This window comes from Melanostigma gelatinosum (assembly GCF_949748355.1).
Source record: "Melanostigma gelatinosum genome assembly, chromosome: 6".
Classification (NCBI taxonomy): domain Eukaryota; kingdom Metazoa; phylum Chordata; class Actinopteri; order Perciformes; family Zoarcidae; genus Melanostigma; species Melanostigma gelatinosum.
The window spans coordinates 3,000,524-3,016,985 of NC_136639.1; the positions used below are offsets into that span (position 1 = coordinate 3,000,524).

The 16,462-nt window shown below is 44.2% G+C and overlaps 1 protein-coding gene across 1 annotated transcript in view; it reads right to left on the reverse strand.

Annotated features, from left to right (window-relative positions):
* antxr2a (ANTXR cell adhesion molecule 2a) overlaps positions 1-16,462 on the reverse strand; it is a 62,836-nt gene that overhangs the window by 16,689 nt on the left and 29,685 nt on the right. The window contains exons 15-16 of the mRNA XM_079269732.1: positions 14,880-15,056; positions 13,978-14,058 (exon numbers count right to left, since the gene is read on the reverse strand). Of these exons, the coding sequence (XP_079125858.1) occupies positions 13,978-14,058; positions 14,880-15,056 (258 nt within the window). The remainder of the gene's footprint in view (positions 1-13,977; positions 14,059-14,879; positions 15,057-16,462) is intronic.

Consider the following 16,462-nt stretch of genomic DNA (forward strand, 5'->3'; position numbering starts at 1 on the left):
CAGAAGGCCTCTGGAGCAAATCCTGCCCCCCCCCACACACACACACACACACACACACACAGAGAGAGAGAGGGCCCCTGTCCCCCTTCGCTTCCTCCTCCACGGCCCCGGCTTCATTAGCGGCGGTTTGCATCATCCCCGGTGAAAACGTCACATGTCATCAGCGACTCCATTCTTCATCACTTCCTGCGGTACAGACAGTGTAACCTTCAGAAACCTGCTGCCCGCAGTTCTACGTCTTCATTAGGGCGCAGTGTCAGCGCCGTCCCGCGCGCCACTCGTGTCCCCCGATGCGAGCGGACAGAGAGGGACGGGGCCGCGTGGACAAAGTCAGACGCCGAGGCGGCAGACAAAGGAGGAGGAGGAGGAGGAGGAGGAGGCTGGAAGTTGTGACAGTGAGCAATAAAAGGAGACGAGAGAGTTTTGTGTGAAGATAAGTTTCATCACGCAAAACAAATGATGAAGCTCAGGATGCTGTGATTAAAACAGACAAGATCATCTGGCAAGATCAACAGACAACATCATCATCATCAATATATATATATATATATATATATATACAGATGTGTGTATATATATATATATATATATATATATATATATATATATATATATATATATATATATATATACACACATCTGTATATATATATATATATACACACATCTGTATATATATATATATATATACACACATCTGTATATATATATATATATATATATATATACACACATCTGTATATATATATATATATATATATATATATACACACATCTGTATATATATATATATATATACACACATCTGTATATATATATATATATATATACACACATCTGTATATATATACACACATCTGTATATATATACACACATCTGTATATATATATACACACATCTGTATATATATATATATACACACATCTGTATATATATATATATACACACATCTGTATATATATATATATATATATATATATATATATACATATATATATATATATATATATATATACACACATCTGTATATATATATATATATACACACACATCTGTATATATATATATATATGTGTATATATATACAGATGTATATATATACACATATATTTATATGTATATAGAAACTAGCTCTGTGTGAGTGTCTGTGATTGACAGGTTTCACTTGCTGCAGCTGCAAAACTTTACAAAAGCAGACACACAAATCTGAAACATCGAAACATTAACAAAAAGAAATGCAGTCGCTGGATTGGTTTTAAATGCAGTTCAGGACCCTTAAAGTGCTCTTGAATGTTTTAAAAGTGGGCGATGAAACTTTGTGAGGTGGAAACACGGAGGTGTTTAGAAACCATGATGCTTGGATAAATAAAGACTTGTACTATTATTGTTCTGGCACAGAGAGCCTGGAAGACCAGAAGTAACATTAAAATGAGAAACAAAGCAGCACATCTGGAGCTCCTTTTGTCAGAGAAAGAGAGAGCGCGAGAGAGAGAGAAAGAAGGAGGAGGAAGCTGGAAGAAGAAGTCGCGTTGGCTTCTGGCTCGGTGAGAAAAGAGTGAAAATCCGGCTTAGCGGCGGAAAAAAAAGAAAAGGAAGCAGTGGAGAGTGTCCTCGGTATTTGGGGACAGCTGACGGGTTAACACTATTAAGACTGCGGAGAGCGCGCATCTGTGCTCCCAAACAGTGGGATTGAACGGGCGCTTTGGAGGCACTCGCTCAGACGCGAATAAACAGACAGACGGGCAGAGAAGAAGAAGAAGAGACGACTTTGTTACCACACTTCTACTGCACCACGTCTGAGCAGCAGCACCGCCGACGCTCCGCTTCCACTCCACTAATCCAAGGAGAGACACGGCAGTCTTTAACGAATAGATCTCGCCATGAAACAGACATTAAGATATTAGCTCTCGCAGTACAACTTTTCTGGATGTGTTTATTTGAATATGCAAATGAGGCATTCTGTTATAAAACAGAAATGTGAACATTGGCTACAGCCTGGTTGTTTCATCTTGTTCACATGTTAGAATCAAATGTTGTTCTCTTTGTATCAGAAATGAGAAGATAATAACTTTTGCTGTTTCGTTCATAAACGTGTATAAATCAGGCTTTAGAGAATAGAGAGGAATGAAACAGGAAGGTTTACTACTTACATCAAGACACTTCTTTTTTTACATTACAACTGTTCTGAAATGTTATGTTTAAATATGCAAATAAGGCATTATCTAATGGTACCTTCTGGTGAATTTAGATGAACTCTCCAGACAGACAGACACAGCAGTAAAATAACTGAAATGTGTGTTTTGACAGTTTTTTCCCACTACTCTGGTAGAAGACGTGTTACGGAAGCTAAACGGACCGACACATGTGACTTGACCAGCGCATGAAGAGCAACGACGGGTGAATATCGGCTCCCGTGGTCCAAACAAACACCGGTGAGCTGCTGCACAGACGTGGACTAAAAGAAGCCGCGGGAGCACTTAAGCATTAATTAAATCTGTATCAGCATCACTCAGGATAATTGGAGGTGAGGCAACCTATCAATTGTAAAAGATCACACCGTCATTAAGGTTAATAAGCTGTTTCATAAACTATCATCATTAACACGGGATACATCTATTATGATGATAAATGACATCTTGATAAAATAGGCGACTTCTTCAAAGACGTGAGACGAATGAGACGAGCGAGTCAAAGTCTCCTCGAGATGAATTCTGCACTGAAAACCTAAAACAACGGGATATTTCACGAGGTGGGACGGAAATGACAACTACATCTGGAACCTCTTCAACAATGTTTTCAATCAGCCGCCGGGACGCTTTGCCAGCGATTGTCACATCTGCATCCTTTCTCTCGATCGATTATGAAACGCTGTAATTTATTCGTGTCACACTCGGGCTCCAGTCTGTGAGAGAAGGTAGGAAGGATTGCCCCCCTCGGCATCCAGCAGCACGCTTAAAGAAGACATCCGTTTACGTCACGAGACCACGTAAATAAAAGCTCCGTTCACCTTCTGCAAGCTTTGCTCCTTGCACTGGTTCCTTTGGTCTATTTAACGTCCATAACACGACGTCTTTCAGACTCGTTTATCTATTTGTGTCTGAGACGGTTCACCCCAGAATAAAAAAAATACATGTTTTTATTCTGTGGTTAAGAGAAAATAGTTCCTCCAGGAATCTGCTTACGTCTTGAAAAAGACAGACATCTCTACAGAAAATATCTCCAGAACTAGACATCTCACACCAAAACTATCGAGATAGATAAATAGCAAGTAGAGGGAGAAGATGTACTTTTGATTTTCGAGTGAAATGTCCCTTTAAAAGGCTGGTTTTTCTCAGACTCTGATCCAGAAATCAACACTTCAGTCGCTCTCACACACACCAAACCTCCCAGTTTCATTCCTCTCTATATGCTGAAGGTTTCTACAGAGGGGTTTGTTCACACATCACTCAGAGCCTGATTCATACAACATCTTAGTACTACAAACATGGAGAAAATGTGTTTATTTATGGCTGTCGACAGTGTCAAGAATAGTGTAAAGAACATCGTGTAAAGTAGGCAATCAACCGGGGAGGTTCATGATGAGATGTATTCGTCAACGGGACATCTAAAGAGAATAAGTTGGTACTTTTTTGATTCCTTTTGTACAACATGCATGTAAGTGGAGAGGCCTTTTTCTTCTCAGCTGAGGTCACTTAACACACAATGAATCAGTGTCAAACAGGAAGGAAAACGTCTTTAAGTAGCTGTTGAGCCTACAGTTTAGGATGAAAGAGCTCGGCCCATTTGCACGCTGAAGTTCATTAGCGTAATTAAGCTCATGTTCAAAAAAAAAGAGAGAAATGACAAAGGCCTGGCGTTGAAGGAGTTAACGAGGTGGAGCCGGTAATTGGACGAGGAGTGACCCTCTCTGAGCCGCTGACGGGGACGCCGCTAATTCACTTAAATGGTCACTGGAGGCCGATGCCGACCGATCCAACGAGACTCTCAGGGGGAAGAAATAAAGAAGTGAAAAATAATTAACCGTGAAAGATATGTCCACTCAGCGCCATCGAGACAGATGTCAAAAACGTCCTTTTGTTTGCTCGTCTTAACCGTGACGAGTCATTTCTGGTTACGCGAGTCCAACTACTGTAGAACTAGAACTCAAGAACAAAAGGTCTTCAACATGCGACTCCTCAAAGTCTGAAAGTTTAAAGATTGTAAAGGTTACAGACAAACAAATGTCATAAAAGAACAAAAGACGTCGGAACGAGACGCCCGTCAACCAGGTCAGAGGTGTCGGATCATTGATCGACAAAATCACTCGTCAATGTCTGGAAAAACTAGCATCGACATTCAACTTTGTCTCTGCTGATCGTGTGTGTTGTACCAAATGCAACGCCAACGGAAAAGCTTACAAGGATTCCCAAACTCATCTCAGACACTTCGGAAACTGAATTGATTCGTAGTAAATCAGAACATGAAGCTGTATTTCCCACCGTGTTTTATAACATAGTTGGACTACACCAATGAGGAGGCTCAGGCCTGCAAAAAGCAGTGAATAGAGGCACATTAGTGACACTTCACTGCTCTATTCAGGATGGAGGAGAGGGGCTCTGCAGGGGGGGGGGGGCATCGAGGGTGTTTTCTGACCAAAACAATAATATTCATAATGAGCCTGCATGACAAGTGAAGAGAAAAAGAGAACTAAAGAGACTTATTGACAAGTTAACCCGTCATCAGACGAGGATGAAGGTGGAGAACAGTACAGCGCGGTGCTGTACGTTCAGTACGAGCATCACTGACATGTTTACATGTTTATTCATGGCGTCTGGTATCAAACATACGAGAGCGGATCGGATTACATGTAGCTGCATGCGAGGGCCCTTCACCACGTATTAGCCGCCGCCGCTACATTTATGTAGACCAAATAGGAGCGGGCTAATTGAATATTCACTGTGAACATATTCCCTGCATAACATGACTCCCCGCTTCCATCTTTTTAAAAATTCAAATCGATGAGAGGTGGGGGGGGCGACGGCTTTAGAATACATTACATTATTATTATTAGGAGGAGGAGGAGGAGGAGGAGGAGGAGGAGGAGGAGGGCAAAGTGCACGCGACAGAGCTGACGTTAACAATAATGTCATTTAATTAAAGCCATGATTCCCAGCGGTCCTCGCGCAAACGACGGGGCTTTGATTTTAATAGGCGATGAAGAAAAGGCTCGGCACACGGCGACGCCGCCCGCCCAGTCTGAGGGGTTCTGGGAAAAAAGGCACCGGCAGGACATCAGTTCAGATCGTATCAGGGCGGAGAGGGGAGGTGCAGGTACCAGCCCCGGCCACCCAGATACAACAACACCGATCAGCTAATGGAGAGGAAGAGGAGAGGCCTCCCACAACAGTGAGGAGAGGGGGGGGGTCCTCCAAAAACAACACCAGAAGATACTCCATAGAATCACAAAGCACTTCTGAAGCGGCGTGTAATTCGCTGTGTTCAGAGCGGATTTCAGCGCAGAACGAGATTTAGAAGGAAGAGAAAAACAACGAGCTCATCCAGGAACGTGACCCGGCGATAGATCTCATTAAAGCTTGAAGGACGTATTAAAATGTGCAACAAACTGATTGTTTTCTTTTCTTCATTTTATTGGGGTGACATGTTGCTTGAGAAATTTGTTGTTGCATTAAATCCAATTCTGTAATAAAAACAGGAATAAAAACAACAGTGTTGTCTCTATTTAATGACCTGACAAACTCTTAAATGTGTGTGTGTGTGTGGGTGTGTGTGTGTGTATTAAAAACACAAATGTTGCCAAAGCAAAAAGATTAAAAAAAGTACAGAATAATACTTCTATGAATAAAGTATTATTCAATGTATACATAAAGGAATGAATTACACACGTTTGAGCTTTTGTTCGTAAAGATCCGGTTGCTTTTTAAGAACAATGAAGTGTTCGTATTTAAAGTATTCATTTGAATGCATCCTGACATTAGTGTCTTTTGAGTGATTTTTTTCCGTGCAGACTTCTGAGGACGCTGTGAAGGAACTGGAGGGGATTCAGTCCCGATGTCTCACTAATCCTCTTTTTCCCACATTAGCTTACTTTTACTCCTCCAACCAGCCGCCACCAACAACAACAAGCTTCCTGGTGCGCACGCACACGCACGCACACACACACACACACACACACACACACACACCTCACTGGTAATCCTGTTCCCAGCCTGGACTTGCCGTGAGGGGGCATGGATGAGGAGGAGGAGGAGGGGGATTAACATGGCGGTCATTATCAAATTTACAACCAGTCATACAGACATCTGCCCTACTTTTCCTCGGTTAATGTAAAAAGAACTAATGTGGTGACGACGGCTCGTGAATCGTCGGCGCTCTGCGTCCGGAGTTAAAGCCGTCACTTCTCTCGTGGGGGAGCGGCGGCTGAATGGAGCCGTCAGCCGGCTACTTGTTCGGGCTAACGAGGCCGTCCACCGACAGCCCTAATGAGGCCCAGGGCTCGCTGCCGCACCACCGCACCACCGCTGCTTTATGTGCTGCACGAGGTATGGAGAGCGGCAAGGTGCAAGAAAGACATGCACATCAATCGTCATTATTATTATTATGAGTCTCATGTTGAAGGTATAAAAATAAATAAAACCTCACTTGAAACACAGCAACATAAAGCAGATCGCTGCATCAAGGGTTTTAATAAAAAAGGTTGATAATCTGGTTATGAGTTCGGAAAATGAATGTTGCTGCAGTGCAATTTATATTTCAAAATTACATATCGCCATTTATCTCAATATTCATTCAAATATGCTTAAAAGTCCTGAAATGGCACAAAAACATTCCAGAATCACTTTACCTTTTATTGTTGTAAAGAAACAAATAGCACGGATGGGACACGCGCGTCTTATTTCAGGTGAACGTGGTTATTAGTGAAAAACAAACATGGAAACATTCTTAAATGAGGTGATCATAAATCATAAGGTTCCCCTGCATGAATGAAAAAAGGAGCAACATTGATAATTCCTGTATTTTTTAATAGGAGGCTGTATCATGAGGATTTTCATGATTATTACAAACACTTGTGATGCACAATAAACACGACTTTAAACAGCTTTCTTGAGCACTAAATACTTTTGCAATGAAAAGCTGCTGATTTACCAGTTTTTCATATTGTTCTGGTCTGTGTAGAGGTTCATTTTTGGAATTTTCTTCTTTTTCTTGAAAAGAAAAATCGGTTTTATTTCACATTTCTACACTGAAGCGATCTGAAAACGCCTCAACGTGGGATGTTTTACAGTATATTCATGGTTCCAAATACCCAGAATTGATGTATATTATGTTATTAGCAGGTTTGGGTTTTGTTTGGAAAGACAGAAGAAGCGGAACGTTTGGATATTTAACTGAAAAACATCCCTCTCTGCTAAGAACAGACCCTTATTGTTCAATTTGTACCGCGGCGGTCAGCTATTAACCCAAACAACACGTATCCGTAGTGCCACAGAGAAGCAGCAAAGAAGAAAAACATGAAATAAATTCCTCCCTTATTCGGGGGGGGGGGGGGGGTTAGATGTCAAGCATGAGTAACGTCTGATTGTTATGTCGAGCTTTATTTTGTCAGAGTCGACTCCGGCCCTTTCTCTCCTCTCCCAACGCTTCATCATTAGCGACGCTCTGGTTTAATTCCAATTGCCCCGTTAATTAGCAAATCTCACGCTCTCTGATCTCGAGCGTCGTTTCAACTTAACGTCGTTTTTCCGGGTTGTTTACTTTCCATTAAAGCCTTTTATCTTGAAATGAAGTGCTGCGTTTGTTCCAGCGAGGTATCTACGCGCGTGCCGGTAAACACCCCGACTGATGTCAACACGTAGAAGTCCTGCGTGTTTATTCTGCATTTGTGCCGCTGTCAACTCTTTCTTCAGTGCCACATCAGCATATTGTCTTATCAGACGCTTAGGCACCAAATTATTCCTCTCGACGGCTGCGGCGAGAGCAAAACCTGGGCCTTTTTTTCAGCGACAACCTTCAAAGATGCGTCATCGTTTGGCTCTTTTTTTATTCCAACGCCGAACAATACAGTTCCGACGGCTTTTATTCGTTTCAAGAAAGATGTTCTCACCATATTCAGCGTGGCATTGTGATGCGACGAGATAAAAGCAACAAACGGGAAGCGTGAAAGCACGAGTATGTGTGCATCTGTTTGGTTTTTTTTTTTACAATACCGAGCAAATGTTTGCCCCGCTTTACATGCTCGGATCAAGTGACAAAAGATGCAAAGAAAGAAGCTGCTAAATACATCCTTTATGTATGAGACTGAATAAACAGTCTGTTGGATGGATCGCACTGCCGAGCACAGTGCAAATGTTCATCCACTCCCAGCGTCTACACACCACATTTACAGGATGTCGACGCATCCCGCTGTTTTCGTGAGCAACATCAAGCGACGTGGTTTATGTACACCGGGCGAACGAGAGGGTGCTGCACATCGTGCCGAGTACTTCAGTAGCATCGGTAACGTGTTTTGCTCGGCGAGCAGCCATTTCTTTTCGATCTGTCGAGCTAAATCCATGTGATCGTTAGCTTGCTAGCTACCCTGCTAACGATGGCTACTTAAAACTTGATTTCGCCGTCGCCATCTTGGATTACGGCCATCGCCATGTTGTTTTTTGCAACCGATGAACAGGAAGTGACCATATCTGGACTGAGGAAGAGTGACGTAGAGACGCCGTATACGTCTCTGGGAGAGACCTGTCAATCACAGTAAGCCCCGCCCTAAAGCATCCCCTGCTTTATGGTCTGTGTGACTCTAAATGGACCATAATGTACTAAATGAACATCATGCTGTATTGAAGAAGACTTGAAACTAGAGATTGAGACATAAACTCATGTTTACAATGTTTACTGAGGTAATAAATCAAGAGAGAAGTAGAGTCATTTTCTATAGACTTCTATACAACCAGAGGAGTCGCCCCCTGGTGGACACTAGAGAGAATGCAGCTTTAAGAGACTTCCGCATTGCCTTTAAAGAACAGTGCCGTGTGGGAGGTCACTCTCTATTTATGAAGAGCAAACAGTTTCAAAAGGAAGAGGACTGACATGCACACACGGCCGGCTCTATACCACCAGAACAAAGAAGATTGGATTAGAACACAAACAGAAGAGTGAGTAACTGAGTTCTCTGCTCAGGATGCCGATACTACGAAACTCGATCTTTACATAGAAACTTGCATCATCTAAATGGGTCATCGTGTATCTCAGTAATCAGCTCTCTTGGATGGTTTCCATGTGACCAGCCTGCTCATACTGACACACCAGTGCAGCCAGTTTACTGCTGATCCTACAGCGTGGCTGTGGTCCAATGCTTAAGTCGGGTTTAACTAGTTTACTGGTGATATTAGTCATCCCTTATGTTTGTGCAGTATGTGTACAGACCAGTGATACTTTCCTCTTCAAATAGCAAAGACATGTTGCCTTCATAAAACCCCGAAATTGAGAAGTTCATGTCATCTTTTTAGTTTTGTAAAAATGTTTGAAAAAAACAAACAGAGATTTTTCCTCGCAGAACACCGGAGTTTCCGGTCTACTGCTGCCCCATCGGTTCATTTGTTTCTGTTGTTGTGTGACTTTGGTGAAATTACCACTGGATCAATACACAGACACCTTTAACAATATTTTTCATTTACTTTAAACAGTTTAAACTACTTTAAACTGTTTTGCTGCTGGTTGGTGTTCACACAGATGTTGGAACATCAAACTTTTCCCGATTAGCTCCGATGAAAAGCTGCTTAAATGTAAACCCAAAAGACCGATGATGTTCAACTGTCATGGCTGTAGTGGAAACTACAGCTGCCTCTGAAATCTAAGTTGTCTGACTGTACTTGAACGCATCACAAGAGTTTCAAAATGGTCTGATGTCGCAAATCTACTCAAGTAGAGAAACCCATGAAAGCAACGTTGTGTTACGTGATGGATCTTTCTTCCTGTAGACATTTAACATGTTGGAATGTATGATCGGTCGCACTTTTTTAACAGAAGTTTTGAATCGATTCACAAAGGCAGAGGACAAACTACCAGGATCCTGCTGTCAGTCATTGAGTCTTCTTTAAGTGAAAAGCTTTCAGAGAATTTGAGTTCCTTCTGGCCAACAGTCACACAACGAATCGGTGTCGAGCTTTTATTGTGAAAGGTAAGAATGAGCCTCTGTGTTGTCGCTCACTAGAGCAACTTGTTGCTTTTCTACATTAATATTCAAGTTCTTTGTGAGTAGTAGTCATAACAAAAACAATCGTTCAAAAAAATACTAATGTTCGAATTAATCGTATAAAAACACAAATGCCCCCCCCGTGTATAAGTGGATTATTTTCATTATTGATGAAGTTCTTGTTCTGAGTGAGCGACTCCTCACGTCTGAGAAGCTGCAAACAAGAACGACTGAAGATTCATCAAGTATAAAAACACATTTTTCAATTGATCAACGAATCCACTACATTATTCCAGCACGATATAATAATAATAATAATAATAATAATAATAATTACATCTGTATTGTCAGAGTGCTGCAGCTTTAAATCTCTCCTGCTGGTTGTCGGATTTACATTCTTTGTGCCGCTGCACTCACTCGTGAGTTTACGCGAGAGGATTATGAACGTGTAAATATGCTCTTGATGAATGTTAACAATTCTTTCCAGTTAGTTGACTCTAACAAATACCATGATGTCACATGTTTATCTGCATGAATAACGCACAAAGCAAGAAACTATTTACTTCCTGGCAACATAAAACACATGTTCCCAGACAGAGAGGAGATCATAACCTGTATTATATTGTAACATTTCATCTAAAAACATGGTAGTTGTGCCACGATGAGCGTGTTTATTTATCTGTTGGATGAAGACGTGGAGCGAAATACAAACATAAATCAAGAAAACGTATTTAAAAAACAGTTTTTAAGGTTACAGGGGAGAGGAAGGCCCTCGTCTCGTTGTTATTGTTTATTATTGTACAATTTATTGGTTATTCGCGTCATGTTTCAGTGCCAGAGAGTGACTGGGACACGAGGAGCGGTGGAACGTCTGCAGAGGTCGTGCAAAGCAGGATCCGAGATGCTTCAACCCCCGAAGGATCGGCAACCATCACCTCATTAGTGCTGTAAAGACACACCAAGGAGCAGCCCCCCCCACCACACACGAAACAACAAGCCTTTTAGAAGCTCTCCAACACATGAAGGTCCATCAGATTATAGTATTGACCTCCACAGCGCTCTCAGCCCACACGGCTCCCTGGTGAGGAACAGATGAGAGCCGAGAGGAACAAATGGAAACCCACACGGAGCCATGAAGACGCCATGAAGACGCCTGCTACTCTGTCTCCTTCTGTCGGAGGCTTGAATGTATGCGGACGCATCATTCATTCTACACCATGTTTGGACATTGTGAGGACAGCTGCTTTTAGAAAACAATACCGTGAGCCTGATTGAGCACCAGAATAAGGTCTCTCTCTCTCTCTCCCTCCCTCCCCCCCCCCCCCCCAGTCGATCCCCGGCGAAACTTGGCGGCAGATGTTGCCGTGCGAAGTCGGCTCTGAAGTGCCTCCCTGGCTCCGCCGGTCTCACCGACAACACCGTCAAACCGCATTAGATCTCTTTATTTGTGCCTGGGGGCGAGTTCGGCACTGCAGCTGTGTCCACCCCCGCTCTACCTTTGGTGTTGGAGGCCCTCGGGCGCTAAAATGTGAGACCAGAAAAAAAAAAAAGAAGATTGTCTCTCTTCTGCATCTGCTGACAATCCAGCAGTCTGGCTCCGGGCAGCAGCACTGAGGGAGGGAAGAGGGGTGACCCTGGAGGTTTCCTGTCCGCCATCAAAGACCGCTGCCCTCCCTCCCTCACCCTCCCTCTACTCTCCCTTCTCCGCGTCGCCGCTGCCCGCTCTGCCATCTACACCTAACCTCCCACCGGACCGCTCAGACTCCTCTCACTTTGATCAAGTCTGGCTGCTCAGTTCAATATCGCACGCGCGCCTCGTCGAGACCCGGTGGAAGTTACCGACTCGACATCGACGGTTCGTAAAGAACAGTTCGTTGCCTCCGAGGTTAACTCCTCGTGTGGACGGTTGTAAACGCGGAAGACGCCCGCGTTCACGACTCGATTGGTCCTTAGACGTCCCGACGTGTCCCTCCCCGATTGGTCACGGCCCTGTCACGTGATCACCGATCGACTAGGTTCATTTAACATGGACAAGTGAGCACAGGCGTTGCTGACCTTGTGGTCTATAACAGCAGCTGTTGTGCAGTTAAATTCTGCATTCCATAATTCTACTAGTGCCGACATGCGGAGGAAGCAGCTGTTATTGGAGTGATTAGTGAGCGGCGTTATCGGCCTTACGGAGCGGCCGTTTGCGGCTTTGAGGAGGACGATGGACACAAAACAGAAGACTTTCCGTTTCTTATTGATGCCTATTTATCAAACCATCGTAGAGTCCACTCAGAAACTCTCAAGGAACAAACGTATCAGTGTGGATGTACTTTACTCACTTTTAAAATGGACGCTACAAACAGTCCAGTGGTAGTCAACACCGCCGGTGTTTCAGTTTAACCAGCGACCGTGTTAGCTGGTGACTCTCAGCCGGATGCGTAAGGCCAGCTGTTGAAAACACCAACAGAGCATGTACATGTCCTCGTAAGAGCCTTCAACCGGTTCTAAATACAAACTCATCTGTGATTATTATCACAAACAACATTTACGTGACGAGGTTCACGAGATAACACGGTCACATGTAAAACGGCCGTGGTCCCGTCTGGATTCTGAAATCTGCTTTTGTAATGTTGATTCTGACAGCCGAACATGAAACAACGAGACATTGTGATGCTGCTAACAGTTTTAAATCAATGTTTGACACTTGATAACGCTAGCTGGGGCCAAACAATGCTTATTCTTGATGACATCGGCTGTAAAAGGGTGCGAAGAACTGAGGTTGCAACAGGAGGCGGGAAAATGTCAGTAACTGAAGAGAAAGGTGGAACAGTTGGATGAAACCCAACAGTGGGACACGACTGATATTCTGAGGTATGCTTAGGGCACCCAAACACCCTGAGCAGTGACTGGCAGGCTCACAGCTGGCCCACCGGTTCATCTTGTCTACGTTCTGCAGACATTTGCAGTCTGACATGAAACCACGAAAGAAAACTCTCATGGCTCCTGTTCTCAGAGCTCAGTTGAGTGGAAGATGATCAGAAGGGACCACCACACAAGCTACATGTATGTACAGATGACTCGCTGTTTCCTGCACAGCTTCTGCAATACTTCACATTGTTCACCGTGCAATGGTTTGAAGTTTCTTGTTAAGACGAGGCCAAAGAAAATCAGTTTCTGGGCCTCAAGAAATAAAAACGGTGGTTTGTTGGATAAACCGCTGCATTAGAAAGCTCACAACACATCAAAACATCTGCTCTGCTCTAAAGCGGTGGCGGTTTGCGAGCGGCGTGCTCTCCACACCGCCTGCGTGGTGTCGGTTTTCAGTGCAGCCGATACTCTTCCTCTCCTCTGACGGAGGCTGAGGAAAGTCACGGTCTGGCCATATTAAGTGGTCCCTCAGCGAGCCGCTCACATCGGCCCAGTTAGGGAACAGACGACGCGACGCTAAACTGCAGCCGGCACACAGATTACTGGAACCGCCACAGCTGGAACGCAATACTGCAACAAAATAACCAGCTCTGAACTGTGATCCTGGTGACTCAAAAGATCTGGAAGAATAAAAAAAAAAACACCTTCATACTGAGGATGAGGGCTTTTATAGAAGAGCTACAACAACAATGAACGGTTAACAAACAAGAAGGCTGAAACGTCTTCTTTATAGCCACGAATGGAACAAGCCGCCCTGATGAGACTTTGACTCACTGCTTTTGACTTTGACACACACACACACACACACACACACACGGTTTGTGTGGTTTGTGTTTCAGGCCTCGCTGCAGATAAATCTCTCCACTTTGTGACTTACCTTGTCTGCGTTTGAGGGTCTCATGATGGAAACCCGGTCATACTGCCGCCCCAGCAGAGCCCACACAGCGTCAAGACGACCCTGAGGAAGAGGATTTCAGTTCAGCAAAATTAAAACATGAACCTTTGACGACTTTAGGTAATTTCTGACCTTTGTAACTAAATGGTAAAAGCTGGAAGGACCACTTACTAACTTTCGGTTGTTTTTTACTTTTTTCTTTAAGAAATGTCTTCATCATATACAGAAGATGTAAAAACAGACATTACCATCATGCCTCATTTCAAATATGGCCCAAAATAAAGTGTTTGAACAAACTTAAAAATCTTTTTTAAAACAAATCCAAAAAAATTAAACGAATGAAATTGTATTAAAAAAAAAACAACTAAAAACCTAAAAAACATTGAGATGAAAATAAAAAGAATCCCTTGATGGAAATGCCACGTAAAGCCTTTTAACATCGCGGATGAAAACGGAAAAATAAATTCAGTAACACGTCACAATGAGGCTGACGTGGATCCCACCGAAAATTAAAGTCAAATGAAATGAAATAATAAAGCCAAACTCTATTCTACTGGTGAGCAGGACTGTGTATCATTTAGTAACATAATAAATGAAAAGACATTCATCATTAGTCAGAGGGAAAGAGAAGTGGAAAGGGTTAATGCTGAAAGACTAAACTGTTGGGCTCTGGCAGCCATCTCCTGGCTGGCTGAATGCTGGTTATTGGTCCCTGTTCGCAGGGTGGTGCCCCGTTGTTATTAATAATCATTAATAATTGTTACTGACATTAATAATTCTATTGATGTCAAGAATTCAGTTTCTTAAATGCTGATAACCCAAACACGCTCCTTTAGTTCCCAACATAACAAACCCAAACATATCCAGTCTCATGAGCGGCTCACCTTGATGGGGGTGTACCACTTGTTCTGGTTCTGGTTCTGATGGTAGGTGGGGGCGGCCTTCGGGGGGGCACGTTTGATCACGGGCTCCTCCGAGTCCTCCGGTATGGACACCACGGCGTTCTTGGCTTTCTCCAGCCGGGCCCCCTCCTCGGTGGAGCCCTTCTCGCCCCAGCGCACCTGCACAGGTAGAACCACACACGGCACCCGTTTGAGAGAAGAGCTCATTCTGTTCGTGCTTCTCTCCGTTTGATATCGTTGAAACATGATTACTGTTTTGGACTCCAGTGTTTCTGATGCTAAAGGAGCGAATAAAGGAAGCAGTGAAGCACTTTTCCTTAGCATTTTGTGATTAATATCATATTCAATTTCTGCTACGAGATCAATCTAAATACAACACTGGCCCTTTAAGAAGGGCATCAACCTGCTTTTATCACTACATTATCCATAAGAATATGCAATGGCCTTGAAAACCTGTTTTTGCTTTTACTAATAAGCTCATTTCCATGTGGTACAATGTGTCATTGTGTGAGCGTGTGAATGCAGGCCTGCGTGTTCGTTAAGCTGTCCTGCTTTTTAATTGAATCCGTCACATCTGTTGCAAGGAGGAGATAAAAAAAATAAAAAAAGAAACACCGTCACATGAACGGGGAGAGGTGATTAATTAGCGACACAGTTTTCAAGCCGTAGGTTAAGCCGTGACAATATAGAACAGCTTTTCAGACTCATCTCTGGTTCTCTGGTCCGCAGCATCAAGTAAAGACGAGGCCGCCATGAATAAAAGATACGTTGTCACACCAGCCGGCTCGATGCACGTTTGAAATATTGGCAGCGGCAAAAGCGGCGGAGGTGGCGTTCACAGCATGGCGTCTTACAAAGTGGATGCAAGAGGGGGGGAGGGGGGGGGGGGCAAGCACCTCGCTCTCCATCCGCAGGAGAGGTGGGGGAGGCTTGAGAAGTGGAGACGGGCCTCAACCTGAAATCGCTGCAACACTCGTGGGGAAAGAAAGTAAAGAGAGCTCCCCGAGGATGCTGGGAAATCCCTGCAACGCCACCAACTTCCTCGGGGCTGAGAAGAGGTAGGGGGTGAGGAGGAGGAGGAGGAGAGTTCGCCTTATAAACCTGGACTCCCTTCGGAGGAGGCGCATAACAAAGAGGCTGCCAAGGTTTGGGAGTTGAGATGGGGGGGGGGGGGGGGGGGGGGTGGATACGTCAAGCTGACAGCGGCACTCAATCCTTCATCCGCGGCAACGACTTGATCCAATCAGGATCGGACGGCCAAGGACGAGATGGCAGCGCCTGTCATGTCGGCGGGATCAGTGGACTGACGAGCTCCTCCTCCTCCTCCTCCTCCTCCTCCTCCTCCTCCTCCTCCTCCTCCTCCTCCTCCTCCTCCTCCTCCTCCTCCTCCTCCTCCTCCTCCTCCTCCTCCTCCTCCTCCTCCTCCTCCTCCTCCTCCTCCTCCTCCTCCTCCTCCTCCTCCTCCTCCTCCTCCGAGAGAAGACTGACTCGTCAGCAGTTTTCTCTAAACACACGCTGCAGGTTTACGTGATAACGGGGTCACTTCCTGTTGTCTGGGATCTGAT